At 38.7% G+C, this 14,917-nt stretch overlaps 1 protein-coding gene across 3 annotated transcripts in view; it reads left to right on the top strand.

The window, feature by feature from the left end:
- Window positions 1-14,917, top strand: part of LOC137254667 (supervillin-like) — a 140,170-nt gene that overhangs the window by 102,456 nt on the left and 22,797 nt on the right. For all 3 annotated transcript variants that reach the window (XM_067792510.1, XM_067792509.1, XM_067792508.1), the window contains exons 10-14: window positions 213-446; window positions 1,415-2,092; window positions 4,107-4,230; window positions 6,092-6,341; window positions 7,544-8,240. In XM_067792510.1, the coding sequence (XP_067648611.1) occupies window positions 213-446; window positions 1,415-2,092; window positions 4,107-4,230; window positions 6,092-6,341; window positions 7,544-8,240 (1,983 nt within the window). The remainder of the gene's footprint in view (window positions 1-212; window positions 447-1,414; window positions 2,093-4,106; window positions 4,231-6,091; window positions 6,342-7,543; window positions 8,241-14,917) is intronic.

Below are 14,917 nucleotides of genomic sequence, written 5' to 3'. Positions count from 1 at the left end.
GCTTGCTTTTCATGTAATGCTCATGACCAGTCAGAGGTCCTGATCAATTTAGCAAAAAGTTTATGATGATGCTGTGATTGGGAAATGATTGTGATGTAATATTTTGTGCATGAGATCATCCTTATGGTCAGTGATTGATTAGTAGCAAGTAAGTTTAAAGAAATATATTTTGTAAATACAGTTAAATGTAGCTATCATGTTTCAATTTCTAGGATGGAGAAATCTCGATCAGAGTCCAGCTTCGACTCTGGTTCCAGTCATCGTCTGGTGTCCGGAGAACAGCTGATGGAGAAACTCAGTGTGCTAGCAGAACAGACAGATGTCATGGACCTTGCTGGCAGCAAACCAATCAGTGAGAGACGACAACAATTCCAGCGCCGTAACCGTGACGATTGGAGGACAAGAACACAACCTGTCACCATTGAGGAAATTCATGCTGCAGACAAGTTAGTGAATGCTCTTCAAGAGTTTCCCTTTATTCTGGGTTTAAGTTTGACATCTTCAGATTTGGTTGAATAACATCATATGTATTTTTAACAGTTTTAACTGTGAAATGGGTATGAAAGATAGAACAGATTGACACTTGAACTTTTGCTTTACTGAGAGATGCAGCTGAATTCAGCTCATTATTGTTTTGCTTTCTTAATGTTGGTGATGGGAAAGTGCTTTTAATGTCATTCTTTTCTTTACCTGTTTCTTTTGATGTTTATGTTGTTTCAATACTTCCTTTCCTTTCTCAAATACTGAAAACAGTCTAAATGACAATAGGTGTTGCACACTAAACTAGTTGTAGATAGAGTAGAAGAATATCAGCAGTTAATCAGTGAAATAAATCCACATGACCTACCTCAAATAGGATCAATTCATTCAGCAGTTGCTTAGGTCAGAGACTCATTTGTAATTGTTCCCAAAGTGAAATCAGTGCGTATATGGTTTTGAAAGACACAAGTGATGTGAAAACATGCAGAACAGTGTGATGTAGACACCTGTACTATGGAACTAAAGTTGCCAAAATTTCTGTTGTTGCATAACCTCCAGAATTCTTGAAACACAAGGCAATGCAGTACTGATGAACAGCTAGAGGTGTCTGTCAGATTTGGGGAGATTTGGAATTTTCACCATAGAATGCAAAACTCGAAAGATTCTTGCTAAAACTTTGAAATGGAATATGTATACAGGCATGCACTGAATCAAGGACTAGTTGGGATAGTCATAAAATGTACAGATGTCCTCTAAAATATTACTTGCAATTGGGAAACGTTAAAGTTTTATCAGACTGTTGTGGGTTGCTGCCCTATTTGCATTCATGGTATAGGCAACATCCAAACTTCCATCCACGTATGATACATCTAGGGCGTAAATGTTGCGGACATGGTAGCTTGATGTTCAGGATGCGAATCATGTCTCCTTTCAGTTTGGAGACAGTGAGTGCCTTCCGTTCCCTTATTCGTAAAAAGACTACCATCAATGCATACAATCAGATGCGAGACGTTAATAAAAAAATAAGTCCTGTTGGGAAGAAATGTGAATTTCCTCAGCACATATCGCCTGATAAAAACAAACGTCGGACTCGAAACCAAAGGCACAAAACAACACCAGTCACAGCAGCAGAACTTAGTGCCATTCCAGAAGGTGAGATAATGGAGGGAGATAGGTCAAAGATGGGCCATGGAAACAGGGACTCCACTACTGACTCAGGAATCTTGTCTGATGCTGACAGTCTGCTTGGAAGAAACTCCTCAGAGAATTTACGTAGTTTGACACTGGAGATGGACCTGAATGAAGATGATCCAGCTAGAGGAAGTGTTTCGTCCAAAATGTCCATGTTTAAAGCAATGGAAGAGAGATCTAAAGCAGAAAAGGATAAGGCAAAATCTGCAAGTGGTGCAAAAAGATATATTGACCGGAAAAAACGAGAACGGTCTCGAACCCAACCTGTAACAGAAGATGAAGTCAAAACAGCTGCTGAGATCTCAGATCCTGCAGAGGAAAAGAAACCAGAGGTGAACATTCCAAGACCTCGAGTAATCTCCAGGGCAAAGTCAGTTGAACCAGGGGAAAGCTGTGTTGAAGAAGAGGATGAGCTTGTTGGGTAAGAGACTTAGCTGAAACCCCACCTCATCCTCACCTAAGTCTCCATCCTCAAAATTAACACTATCACTACAGAATGCCAGCTAGTGAAAGGGTTAGTTTTGTAATTGCTTGTTAGCAATCCCAATCTGTTTGTCATCACCTTAGTGGGAGTCATGTCCCCTTTGTACAGTCCGTGACGTTCACTTTAGGTCCTTCTGGTGTGGTGACTAACTGTCAGTAGTTTTAACACTGTGTGACACTGTGTGTGAAACTGCACCGAACTCCTGTAGACATCATCTGGTACTAACGAGAAGTCATTCACGAACCATATACTAACATTGTTGGTATGCACACAAAACACTGGTCCTGGATCGCTGCCTCTAGTTTTACATAGAAACATAGTAGGTAGATGCCATTAGTAGGACTAGATGAAAGCAAATATGTTGATGTCATAATACAGCACATGAACAAAGCATTGTTAAGTTAAGAGCAGTTGATAATCATACACAGATTAGTGGATTATGGGACAAGTGAACAAAAGAACTTCCAACAGATGTTGTCTTTTGCTGATATGGACTACATTGCTTTTTTGACGCTGCGCAAAATATGTGCATTGAAGAATAGTTTTGTTGTGAAGGAGAAATGACTGAACTGAATGCTGTAGATTCTTTATGTGTCAGTCCAGTGAAGAGAAGCTGTCATGCATTGACACAGTTACATAATAACTAGTTCAGTATTTATTCTAGAATGGCATGCCAATCATTTCGTGTTTGTGTACCTTTACTTTCTTTTCTTATTCATTCATGCATGGTTTTGATTGGCAGTTGTGGTTGCATGTTCTTAACTTCATTGATGACACTGATCTCTCTTTACATATTTGTCTCAAGCAGAGTTACTTCCCTTTACATGTGCGGCCTGACTATTACAGTACTGAACTCTGTCCAATGGCCCAATGGAAGGGGTGTTTTCTTGTAATTGCCATGAAGAGGTCAGGCAACAGAAATACATTCTGACATTTTTTTAGCTTTAATGGCTCAAGTTTGTGAAACCCATTAATCCAGAAGTGGAAAAATTTTGGCCTACATCTAACTACAACAATCATACTTGACCTAATGTACTGAGCAATGTCACTGAGCAATATGAAATGTGATTACCTACGATATAAAAGTTCTTTGTTATGTTGATACATTCTGATGCGTCGTTTAGTTTAAAAAGGAAGTGAATCGATGTTGTTAGCTAGAGTTTGAAAACAGTGTCTTCCATATTAGTGTAAATGAAGTGTATCTGCACAGCAAACTCAAAATAATTTTTCTGCTTGAGTGAAGCTAGTCTATAAACCCCCTTGATGATAATTGTGAACGACTCAATAGTTTCAGTCAGTCAGATAGACAGGCAGTGTGTGGTGGTCAGATGATATTCCAGGCCAGTGAGACAGTGATATGGTTGAGTGACCTGATAGTAAAACATGCCAGTATGTATAGAGGGGTAGCTCCTGATTCTGGATTGATGGGAGGAGAGGGAGGCCCTAAACACAATCAAACTTTGCCATATCATGAGTTTATGTCCAGGAATCTGAATATTATCATCCAGAATGTAGAAACATCCAAATACAACATCATATTGGTGACCAGTGACTCCATATGGTATGAAATGCATAGGAAATAAAATTGTTCTTGTCTTGTGTAGGAAAAGCATAATTTGTAATTTGTTATGTTTTGAGAGAAAAAAATGTCAGTACAGGAAAGAATTCTTTGAACTAATTCACTAATGGCAATGTTGACTATAAAGACTGCCTGAATTATAATTGTTTGACCTTGTTTCTATTGCTCTGAATGAATCCTACATGGGTAGAAGTGTTGTTGATATGATTATTGTAAGAGTATGCCTTGATCTCCACTTGAATCATTGTTGTGCATGGAACTTGCATCATGTAATTCTTGTAAGATGTTGTTTCTTGCACTGACCATGAAAAGTGACCGTGAGAATGGGTCACCCAGTAGAGAGCCTCTATTTAGTCCCATTCTGTATATCAGGCTCAGCTTGGCTGAAAAAGTGAAGCTCTTCACCCAGAAGAAAGAAGAGAAACCTCCAGCTCGCTCAGATGCCCCTGTCCCACGGAGACGAGCTCGCAAAAACATCTCCAGGTACAGCACTCAGGTAAGAAATTTAATCATGGTTTTTGACAATATTGAGTTTTTTTTTTTTTCATGGCCACCAAATGAATTTGTGTGGACAGGAAATGTAGCATCTGTGTACATAAGACAAATGTACACCCTTAATTGATGATACATAACTCCTTTTTCTCACGTGTACATGTGTAAAGAAAGAGTTGTTGTCTTGTAGTAGCTGTGCCAAGGTGCTGACAAACAGTCGTTAAATAATGTCAGACAACCCTGGCATGTGGAAGATTACATTTAGTAACAGAGGCGACATGCTGGATGAGATATCAGGCCTGGAGGTTGCCATAGCTCTCTAGAGGACTGGTAACAGCCCTAATCTCATAAGTTCAATAGGGTTGTCTTATCTTTGAAGATTAATTTTGTAAATGAAGGTGATTTGATAATACATTCAGTTTTCTTGGTGGAAGATGTTTGGGTAGGTTCTATATTTCTGCAGTTTTTTGCTTGATTAGTCAAAGCAACTGGAGTGTGTGTTTAGCAAGGTGTAACATGTGTCTTTTTTGTGGTTAGAGTGTATCGGATTTCTGTCATTGACACAGTTGTGATTTCAAGCAAGGAAACAGATAATACTACACCTTATGCTGCATATCTATTACCTCACCACTTGATATGGGACAAAAAATCACAATGCCTTTACTTCCTGGTTTTGTCGATGTTGCTCAAAGCAGCTGCTATGAGGATAATCGGCTCTCCTAGCAGGTGACATATATTTCAACTTGTCTTCAGTGGGTGGTTATGTGTTTGGTAGTGGTTGTATTTGGCAAAATGTAAGAGCTTTGGATGTGTTGTAAGAATGTGTATGCTATGTGAGCTTGAAGCCATTGTAGTCATGATTATGTGTGTCTGGGCCCTGGTTCTAGATCACTGCTGTATGACTTCATGACTGGTTTGGCAAACACAAATGGTATAATTTTGTTCACTGTTTGTTGCCCTCTTATGCTGCTTAACAGCTAAAATGTAAATGTGGATTGGAACAATAGCAGCCTGTAATTTGCAGGGCCCCGTTCCTCAAAGCAATTGTTGTGCTGCAACAGTTGTAAGTTGTATTAAAATATGTGAGTTCCAATCATCGTAGCGCTACGGTTTCTTCATCTTGATTTAGATCTGTATGTTTCACCAGATAGAGAAGCTGTTGTTGTCAGGACAAGTTAATCATATTTAGGAATGTGCCCAAGTGAACTCTCCGCTGGGGAATGATGGAGGGTAACTTTATATGGAGGTTTAAAATTGAGTCAATATTGGATGTATATTCAAACATATTGAAGTTTAGAAGGCTCTCACATGCTATGTAATGTAGACCACTTCAAGGTATAAGTAGTCTGTGTACATTAGTGTTACATGTCACAAAGGTTCATATCCGTAAGACTATCATGTCGAAGGCACTTTATTTTATTTGCCTGAATAACACATTTAAGTGTTATAAAGGTTATACTGCATTTGGTAACCCAATGTATGGCGCCCTCAGAGATCTATGACAGCCTCAGTAAAACAATTCTGTATGACAGCCTCAGTAAAACATCTCTGTATGACAGCCTCATTAGAGCACCACTGCATGACTGCCTCAGTAAAACAATTCTGTATGTCACCTTTAGTTCATGATCTCTATATTACACCCTTAGTAAAACATCTCTGCTTGACAGCCTCAGTAACACATATCTGTATGACATCTTCAGTAAAACATATCTGTATGTCACCCACAGTGAAAGATTGCAACATCATATAATATTAAAATGGCTGTGCCTGACAGTATCATTAGAACACCCCATTATTTTGGCATCACTCACATCTCTCATGTTAATATTTCTTTAGGGATCAATATGTTGTTGTATGCATTGTAGCCAGTGACAATAGAAGAGGTGGAGAAGGCAGCATCACTGAACCGTGTGTCCCCACTGGCAGCAAGTTTGATCAAGCCTCCAGATCCGGAAATCCTGCAGGGTCTTTCAATAAGTGCCCAGAGAGAGCTGATGGCACAGCATGCCGAGGCCTGTCTTTCACAACCCAACTCCAGGCCAGGCTCCAGGCCAGGCTCCAGGCCAGGCTCCAAGCCAGGTTCAAGGAGAGGCTCTTCTCATGATCTTGAAGATGGTAAGCATATTGAGACATGGGTGTTCAGTGCCCATGGGTTGATGTACATCAATCCATCTCCCCCTCGTGACCAGTGAAAAACTTATATTCTTCTTCAGTGAATCATATGACTGTCCTTAACTGATTATTATGAAGGACGGGGAAGACCTGGGCTTGATTCCCCACATGGCTGCAATGTGTTAAGCCTATTTCTGGTGTCCCTTGCTGCTATATTGCTGGAATATTGCTAAAAGCAGCATACAACTCACTCACTCACTAACTCGCTCGTAAAAGATAACTTTAACATCAGATATCCCCAAAACTTATGGCTTCATGCAGTAAAAATGCTTGAAATCTGTGTTATTTTTTGTTAATATAGTCATGATCTGTGTACAATATACCTGGATCCCCCTCATCAAGACATTCCTGTTGATTGTGTCAAATTAGTGTGACATGTTAGTGAAGAAACAAAAGCATCAACGTGTTCAAACAAACATCTCTGAGAAATGTATTTAACTGAAGGTTTTGTTATGTTTTGCATGTGTGGTTTTGTATGCTTAAAGATGTCAATGATAGTTTGTAGCTTATGACTAAAGAGCTAGATCCATATTGGCCTTCTCTCCAACACCTGTTGATTCCCTCTGTCTGAAGAGATGGCAACTGGTGTTGAACTGTCTTATACAGGCACATACAGGGGCACATACAGGGGCTGAAATAGCATCATTCATTCCTGTCTTGAGTGTCAGGTTAGAGTTTGTATTAAAATGACAATGTATATCTTAGACTTTGGTACCAAATATGGAGACAAAATGGTATCAAGTTCACGGCACTGGTTCCAGAAACACTGAAAATCTAAATATGGTTTGACTCCCAATGTGGAATAGGTAAGGCAACTACTTGTGCCGCAACCCTGCTAGTACCTGTGCGAGCAGACCATGAAAGGACACTGTTTCTAGTGACAAAGCTTGTCGTCTGTCTTGACTAGACTGTCTGAAGTTAGTTGTGTGATGTGTTGACTAGCCAGATCACATCTATCAGTGACAGGAAACACATGGAAACTAATAATGAAAGAAATATGAAAGATCATGTTGTCACTCTTACGTGAATTTGATCAAGAAGCTGGAAGAATGTGTCAGCTAGTGTCAATTACATACAAAACATGATGTTATTGAAACATCTGCTTGCATGTGGTCCATTACAAACATGAACTATTTCTCTTGCAGAGACGAGTGAGAACCTCAAGGGTGTGAGGAGCATCTTGAAGCAAGAGAGTGGACAGCTCAGTCCTGAGTCTGATGTCAAGGGCATACTTAAATCAGAGAAGAACAAAAAGGACACTGAGCCCCGGGGTATCTTGAAACGGGGAGAGATAAATGATACTAATTCAAAACAATGTGACAGTGAAACTCACAGTATCTTAAAACAATCAGAGTTGGTGTCCAAAACAAATGAGGACACAGAGTCAAGATCAAACTTGAAGCAAACTGAATCAGAGTCATCAGCAGACACTGTTGACCCAAATCGAGGCATTTTGAGAGCTTCAGATTCTAAATCAGAATGTGAGCCAAAGGGTATACTCAAAGGTGAATTATCTGATGGCCTTGATGTAAAGGGAGTGTTAAAAAAAGAGCTCAAGGGAGATAAATCTGTAACGGAACCAAGGGGAATTTTAAAAAAAGAAGGTTCCTTTGAAATACGAAAAAGTGAACCAGAGAAGAGTGTGTTGAAAAGTTTAGACTCTAAGGATGACCGAGATCACAACCTGAGGAGTATTTTAAAGAAAGAGCTATCCCGAGAGAATGTTCAAGTGGAAGCAGGTAGCAGTGATGGGACACAGCCACACCTTGGACATGATGATGATCAGGAGGAGGAGGCAGTAGAGGACCACATCAACAGAAGGCGACCTCGTCAAGGGGACAGGTAAGATCACATTCATCACCTCATAGTATAACGATGATCTCTAAATATGTTGATATGATCACTTATTTAAGTATTCAAGATTTTATCTTATTTTTTTTTAAATGCTTTTAATTGCTAATTTTGAATTGTAAAATTACATGGTTGTGGACTGTTGTGTTTGAATGTGTAAGCACATTCTTGTAACTTGACTTTCACTGAATCAGAAAGTGATGAAGGTGAACCAGTCTTCTTAACCGGAAACACATTGCAGCATTGGCTTGTGAGTTTCCTCTGTTTCTCTGCTGTGCTAGCTGTACTTCAGTATAAGTGAAATCGACATGAAGCATTTCATGTTTCAGTATCTCTTCTGATATTAAGAAAACAACACTTAAAGACCTTGTGGCTATCATTATAGCTGGTTGCGTTTATCAGATTAGAGTGATATTTATCAGATGTTGACTAGATGTCACATGAGTAACTTGTACTGTATTTGTCATACCTAGATGCTCAGTAACATGACATTGAATGGATATGTGGATCTCACTGATTTATAATTATGAACTTTCTGTAATCTTGACTGTGATATCCCATGTTAATAGCTGATGAATTGCATGATCTTTGGTGGGCTGTATTGAAATGACATCCACATTTTCATATTTGAGGATGTGCATTTGACATGAAATTATACTATTGAACTGTGAAATCCTGTAATGTAAACTGAGGATCTTACATGACAGACTCAGCTGTCAGCCATTCTTGAGGGAGGCCTATTACATAATAGAAACATGGCATGGATTGACTGGTCACCTCTGTATGACTATATGATGGAGGTCAGCAAGGTTACTCTCTCCTTCCTTTCTTATTAACACACTGTGCGGAAGTCCCTGGTTAGGAGGTTGGATCGTATCTAGGCCATAAATGCTGAGTTCCTCCATCGGTTATTGACGTGTTTGAGGCTTGGCTTGTTATTTACATATAGTAACTATAAATGTAGTTTGAAACAAAGATGTGCACGAGGCATTATGGATGTATCTCCCCAGGGAAATTTGACTTACTCCGTCAAAGGTAAGTAAGGTGTATTATTAAGATGTATATTTATAACTGGTGTTGACATGTCTGTAAATAGGCAAAACATGAATATACAGTGTAGTGTAAAACTTGACCAAATGCTGTTGTAGATTTAACATTTTGACATGTGGTAGATAAAGTTTGTTTAAATTTTACATTTTATATTATATTTCTCCTATTGCCCCAAACTAACACATGAATGAAATAATCACGAGAAATTCTCTTTTGGAAAATGACAAATTTCAAATGTTTTTCATATTAGTTATTTGAAATTGCTTTAATTGATAAGTCAAGATTGTGTCATAGTGGATATTCATTATTATAAGAACATACATTGTGAATATTACTGATTATTGTGGCAGATGTATCTGAACAGTAAATTACAGCACAAATACTTTCCTTCCGCCATAGTGTTGACAAAGGAAGTACAGTAGGGCCATATGTAGTTAGTGTTTGGATGCTAATGACCTTAGCCTGGAGGAAATCTACACCAGAGTAATTGATTTACACATGTTAATTGCTCTCTGGCATCTCATCAACATCTTTGTTCTTCACATACTCATATGTCAGCAGATACCACAGTTTTTATGAAGAGGAATAAATGTTTTCTGGAACACTACTGACCAGAGTTGAGGTTATTTTGATGGTTTATCCTGCCTGTGGGAAAAGGGATGGCTGTTCCCTTGTGCTGAGAAGATTGATAGTATCATAAACAGTTCTCCAGAAACAAGAAAAGGACAAAATATATTACAGTTTTAATTTTTTCTAAGTCAGGCAGTACTTCCACACAAGATGACAACGCATGTATTGTAGTCTGTGAAAATATGTAGACTGTTTAAGGTGATATTTGCAGGAGTAAAGGTTATTTCCTGGTGGAGTTGTGAATAACTGCATGTCACCATTGGCATTGTTGATGCTCCACACATTGTAAAGGGTGGTCACTTAATATATCACCATGTTCCTCTAGCTTGTGTATCTTTTATGTGTGGCAGTTTGATGTTGTTGTTTCAATCAGTGAATATTTGAGTCTGGATCAGATGCTCCAGTGACTGACCTCATGACCAACAATCCACACAACTGAGTAACAATAACTTGTCTAGGTCGAGAATGACTACCCAATTTTATTTAGTGTTATTTAGTCTTTTCAAGATCTTGTTGTTTGACACAATATCCCATATGATCTGAGTAGCCTGTGATTGTTAAATATTGGCTTTGTTACTTATGAGCCCTTGCGACTGAAATGTTCACCATAGCTCCATTCTGTGGGAAAATTGTGTTACAGACTGTTTATTCATGTTGAGGTTTAGGTTTTTAACTTTTTGTCATATAAACGGATTACTGATCCACTTTGGTGTAACTGTTGAGAGGTTTTACATTGAAGGAGCGTCAGTCAGTCATGCGAAAATCTGATAGCAAACATCTCACAGTGCATCCTGATAGCTCTAACCCATTCATGTAGCGATTCACACTACCACCTTTAGTCCATCAGTTCTTGTACTGATAACATAGAACAAAACCCTTCAAAATAAATACATTTCCACTTCCTTAAATACCTTAAGTATTGGCAAGTTTCAACTTCTTGTGTTTGCTGCACAAAATGAAAATGTTTTGTAATGTTATTGACTTTTCACTTTGTAAGTCCAGGTATTGTTTCATTAATCAAATACATTATTATGCAAATGATGCAGTTTCACCATAGCTGGCAGCCGAGTCAAGAGCATGAATACATCTGAAAGGTCAGAGTCAAATATTCAGTTTCCATGCAAGTGATGGCTGGTTTTTGTATTGCAGTATGGACATGACAAGGATACCCACATTACCATGAGTCATTGTTTCAGAACCAAATAGTTCATCATTTTACAGATACACGATGAGAAGGACATATTTCATATTGCTTTCAGAAATTGTGAAACTTGTTATGCATTCTTTCTATTTGATTTAATATTTCTTCATGTAGCAGAATAACAGTTCCCAAGCCTATGAGTATCATGTTAACGGATTGTTTAGCCTAGTACCCCTCTCACTGCGTAGATAAGTTTGTGTGGCTAAGGTGTTTATGCTTTTATCAATGATTTACTTCAAGGTTAAGAATTGATTATTTTCATGCCTGTCCCACATGTGTTAGCTGCTATTGATTTGCGAATATAATATCATTGCCATGAATGAACAAAGACTTCAAATATAGCATTGTCATTATGCAAAGCGTCATCCTTGCTGTACATTGTGAGAGACATGTTCATAACTTAAACAACTGTGTATTTCTGCAATGGACAACCAAATGTCCATGACTTGGAATGAGCACTGAGGAATTTTACAGTGATGTTCATAAAGAAGTAAGGTTTTAATTGTCTTAATGTCTTATATGTTTCCAGTTGTTTGTGAGACCAGTGAGTCATGAATACACCTGTAAGAAAGATGTTAAAATCTGAGTGTCTTGAACGGAAAGTTCTATTGTTCTATCTGACATTTCTGTTCTGTTCAAGATGTTGTAAAATCAAGAGAAGTATAGGTCTCTGTGTATTTGTGTATCTTTGTGAACCGCTTCAGCAATGCACTACTGAAATGCTAGTATTATACTGTCAGAAGTGTACTGCATAAGGACATCTCCATAAATCAATACTTGATCATCCATGCAATATCTGTATTTGAGACACTAAAGCTGTCAAATTATCATTGAAATATGGTCTATTTTTCCAGTTCAGTACTAAATAGGTTTTGTATTTCTGTTTCCAAGATGCCAGATATCCATCAGGGGTTAAAAATCCAATCGCCCGATGCCCGGGACAAGTCACTTTTCATTTCGGGCAATCAAATAATAGTATTTTACTTGTCCGTGGACTACTAGATAATTTCCAGTTATGGTTTCAGACTATAAGTAGTCTTGGATGTCATTTCATATCTGTTCATAATAAAGCTATTAAAGTTAGCACTAATAAAAGGTAGACCTTGTAGAGTGTGAAATTATCACTCTTTGATAAATAATCCAGTAAACATTATTAGATTAACATCATTTGTGTCATAAAATCAGGGCAAGTGGAAATTAGTCAGGACAAGTTACTTTCTGGAAATCACTTGCCCTGTGGCAAGTGGCTTTTCAAAATGTTTTTGAACCCCTGTCTATGGTGGATAATTATTACATTTTTAGTCAGGAATTAGTGTTACAAGGGTATAAGTACACTTTGGGTAGAAGTGAATATTTTGATATAGTAATACCGGTAAGTATGAGAAGGTGACTTTGTGCAGTTTTATAGCAAGGTGATAGGGCACTTTTCTTCCTTTAACTCATGTTTCAACTATTTTCTCATATGGAGGGACACCAACATGAAAACACGCTGTTTTTATTTGTGGGAATCAAGTCCCAGTAGTCCTTTGTTGTTAGAGAATGACGTTACAGGATCAGTTCGTAGTGATATAGTATTGTCATCATTCCGCTCTTGTGATAACCATCCCTGATCCTGGAGGACATGTATCACCCAGTGAACATGATCCATGCAGTCTGTCAGGCAGGTGTCAGAAATATGTCATCATAAGGATTTATTTTTGAACTTTGTTATAGACCTTCAAGATATCCATGCCCCTCACATGAATTGTAATCTGGCGGCTTTATGGGGTTCACCATGTGGCCAGTGTTAAAGTAATTTCTCACTTTAAGTATTTAATGCATGCAATGAAAATTTATAACAGTATTGTTGATATAGAAAAGACGTAACCTGTTTCCCCCACATTCATATCAGTAAACTATGACAACATTGTGAAGTGCCATACTGGTTCAGCTTATTGGTTTCATCGCACAAACTATTGAGTCTCTGCTTTGTGTATTGTGTATCACATGCAGGGGTGTGTATCACTGAGTATACAGGATATCTCTCATGCACACACCCAGACAGACACATGCACAGTGTGTATCACTGAGTATACGGGATATCTCTCATGCACACATACAGACAGACACATGCACAGTGTGTATCACTGAGTATACGGGATATCTCTCATGCACACATACAGACAGACACATGCACAGTGTGTATCACTGAGTATACGGGATGTCTCTCATGCACACATACAGACAGACACATGCACAGTGTGTATCACTGAGTATACGGGATGTCTCTCATGCACACACACAGACAGACACATGCACAGTGTGTATCACTGAGTATACGGGATATCTCTCATGCACACACACAGACAGACACATGCAGGGGTGTGTATCACTGAGTATACAGGATGTCTCTCATGCACACACACAGACAGACACATGCACAGTGTGTATCACTGAGTATACGGGATATCTCTCATGCACACACACAGACAGACACATGCACAGTGTGTATCACTGAGTATACGGGATATCTCTCATGCACACATACAGACAGACACATGCACAGTGTGTATCACTGAGTATACGGGATATCTCTCATGCACACACACAGACAGACACATGCACAGTGTGTATCACTACCTATACTGTGTATCATATCCTGATGTATACTACTGGGTTGACCAAAGTATCTTTTGTGTCAGACTTAATATGTGGACATTTTAAAGGAAAGGGTGAGTAAGTGAGTTGAGTTTTGCACAGCAGTCAGCAATATTCCAGCTATATGGCAACGGTCTGTTAATAATTGACTTTGGACCAGACAATCCAGTGATCAACAGCATGAGCATCATCAACACAATTGGGAACTGATGACACATGTCTGCCAAGTCAGTGAGTCTGACCACCCGACACTGTTAGTCACCTTTTATCACAAGTATAGTTGCTGTTTGTGCAAATTATGGGTTGCTGAAGACATAGTCTACCCCGGCCCCGGAATCTTCCTTGGTTTTAAGGAAAGAAATGATAAATATTCATATGTATTTTTTATAAACATTTTGTGCCCAGCCTAGCTGGATTTGGTATCACACTTTGGAGTATCACTCATTTGGATTTTGGGGGGTTTCTTATACTGTTACTGCTAGAAAAGGAAATAATGTGGTTCAGAAAAACTGTGCAGCAGACAAAACGGTTAACCTACCATTTGCATATAGAGTGTGGTTCATTTTTGCCTGTGTGTAGTGATGGATTGCCTCCCCCCACTTCCTCCCCTTCTCTTTCTTTTGAATAGTACCTGTGATTTATGATGATGAATTGTTCCATCCATGTTGTGAGGGAGTTGTTTGGTCAGTGATAACAGTGCATGTTGATGATGATGTAACCATGCTGCAGCAGCTGGTGGAATGGAGCAGGTTGCAGCTGCATTGAACTTACACACCTCACAACGCTCAGTTCTCAGTTTGATAAGACAACATGGAAATGGCTGTCGAAAGTTAAATTTTGTGTATCTTGGCTTAGTGTGGATGATTATAATACTTCTCTAATGTACCACAATGTACATGCGTTTCAAATATTTAATGGAATACTTACAGTGAAATCAAAATTACAGGAAAGACCTCACATCCTACATCAGATCTGTTTATTATGTGTGTCATGTACTGTGTTCTTGTGTATGAGCTTAAGTGGAAGAGTTGCCCTGCTTGTGATAGCAGTGACCACAGTCTGACCAGCAGGACTCTTTGATCTGTGACTGCCCACTCTAGTAAGTCTGGTCCACTTATTTGAGGTAACAGACTTATCTGATTAGCCCAAA

Source organism: Haliotis asinina, chromosome 10 (assembly GCF_037392515.1).
Source record: "Haliotis asinina isolate JCU_RB_2024 chromosome 10, JCU_Hal_asi_v2, whole genome shotgun sequence".
NCBI lineage: Eukaryota > Metazoa > Mollusca > Gastropoda > Lepetellida > Haliotidae > Haliotis > Haliotis asinina.
Note: the sequence above shows the minus strand (reverse complement) of the source record. Positions and strands in the feature narration are given on the sequence as shown.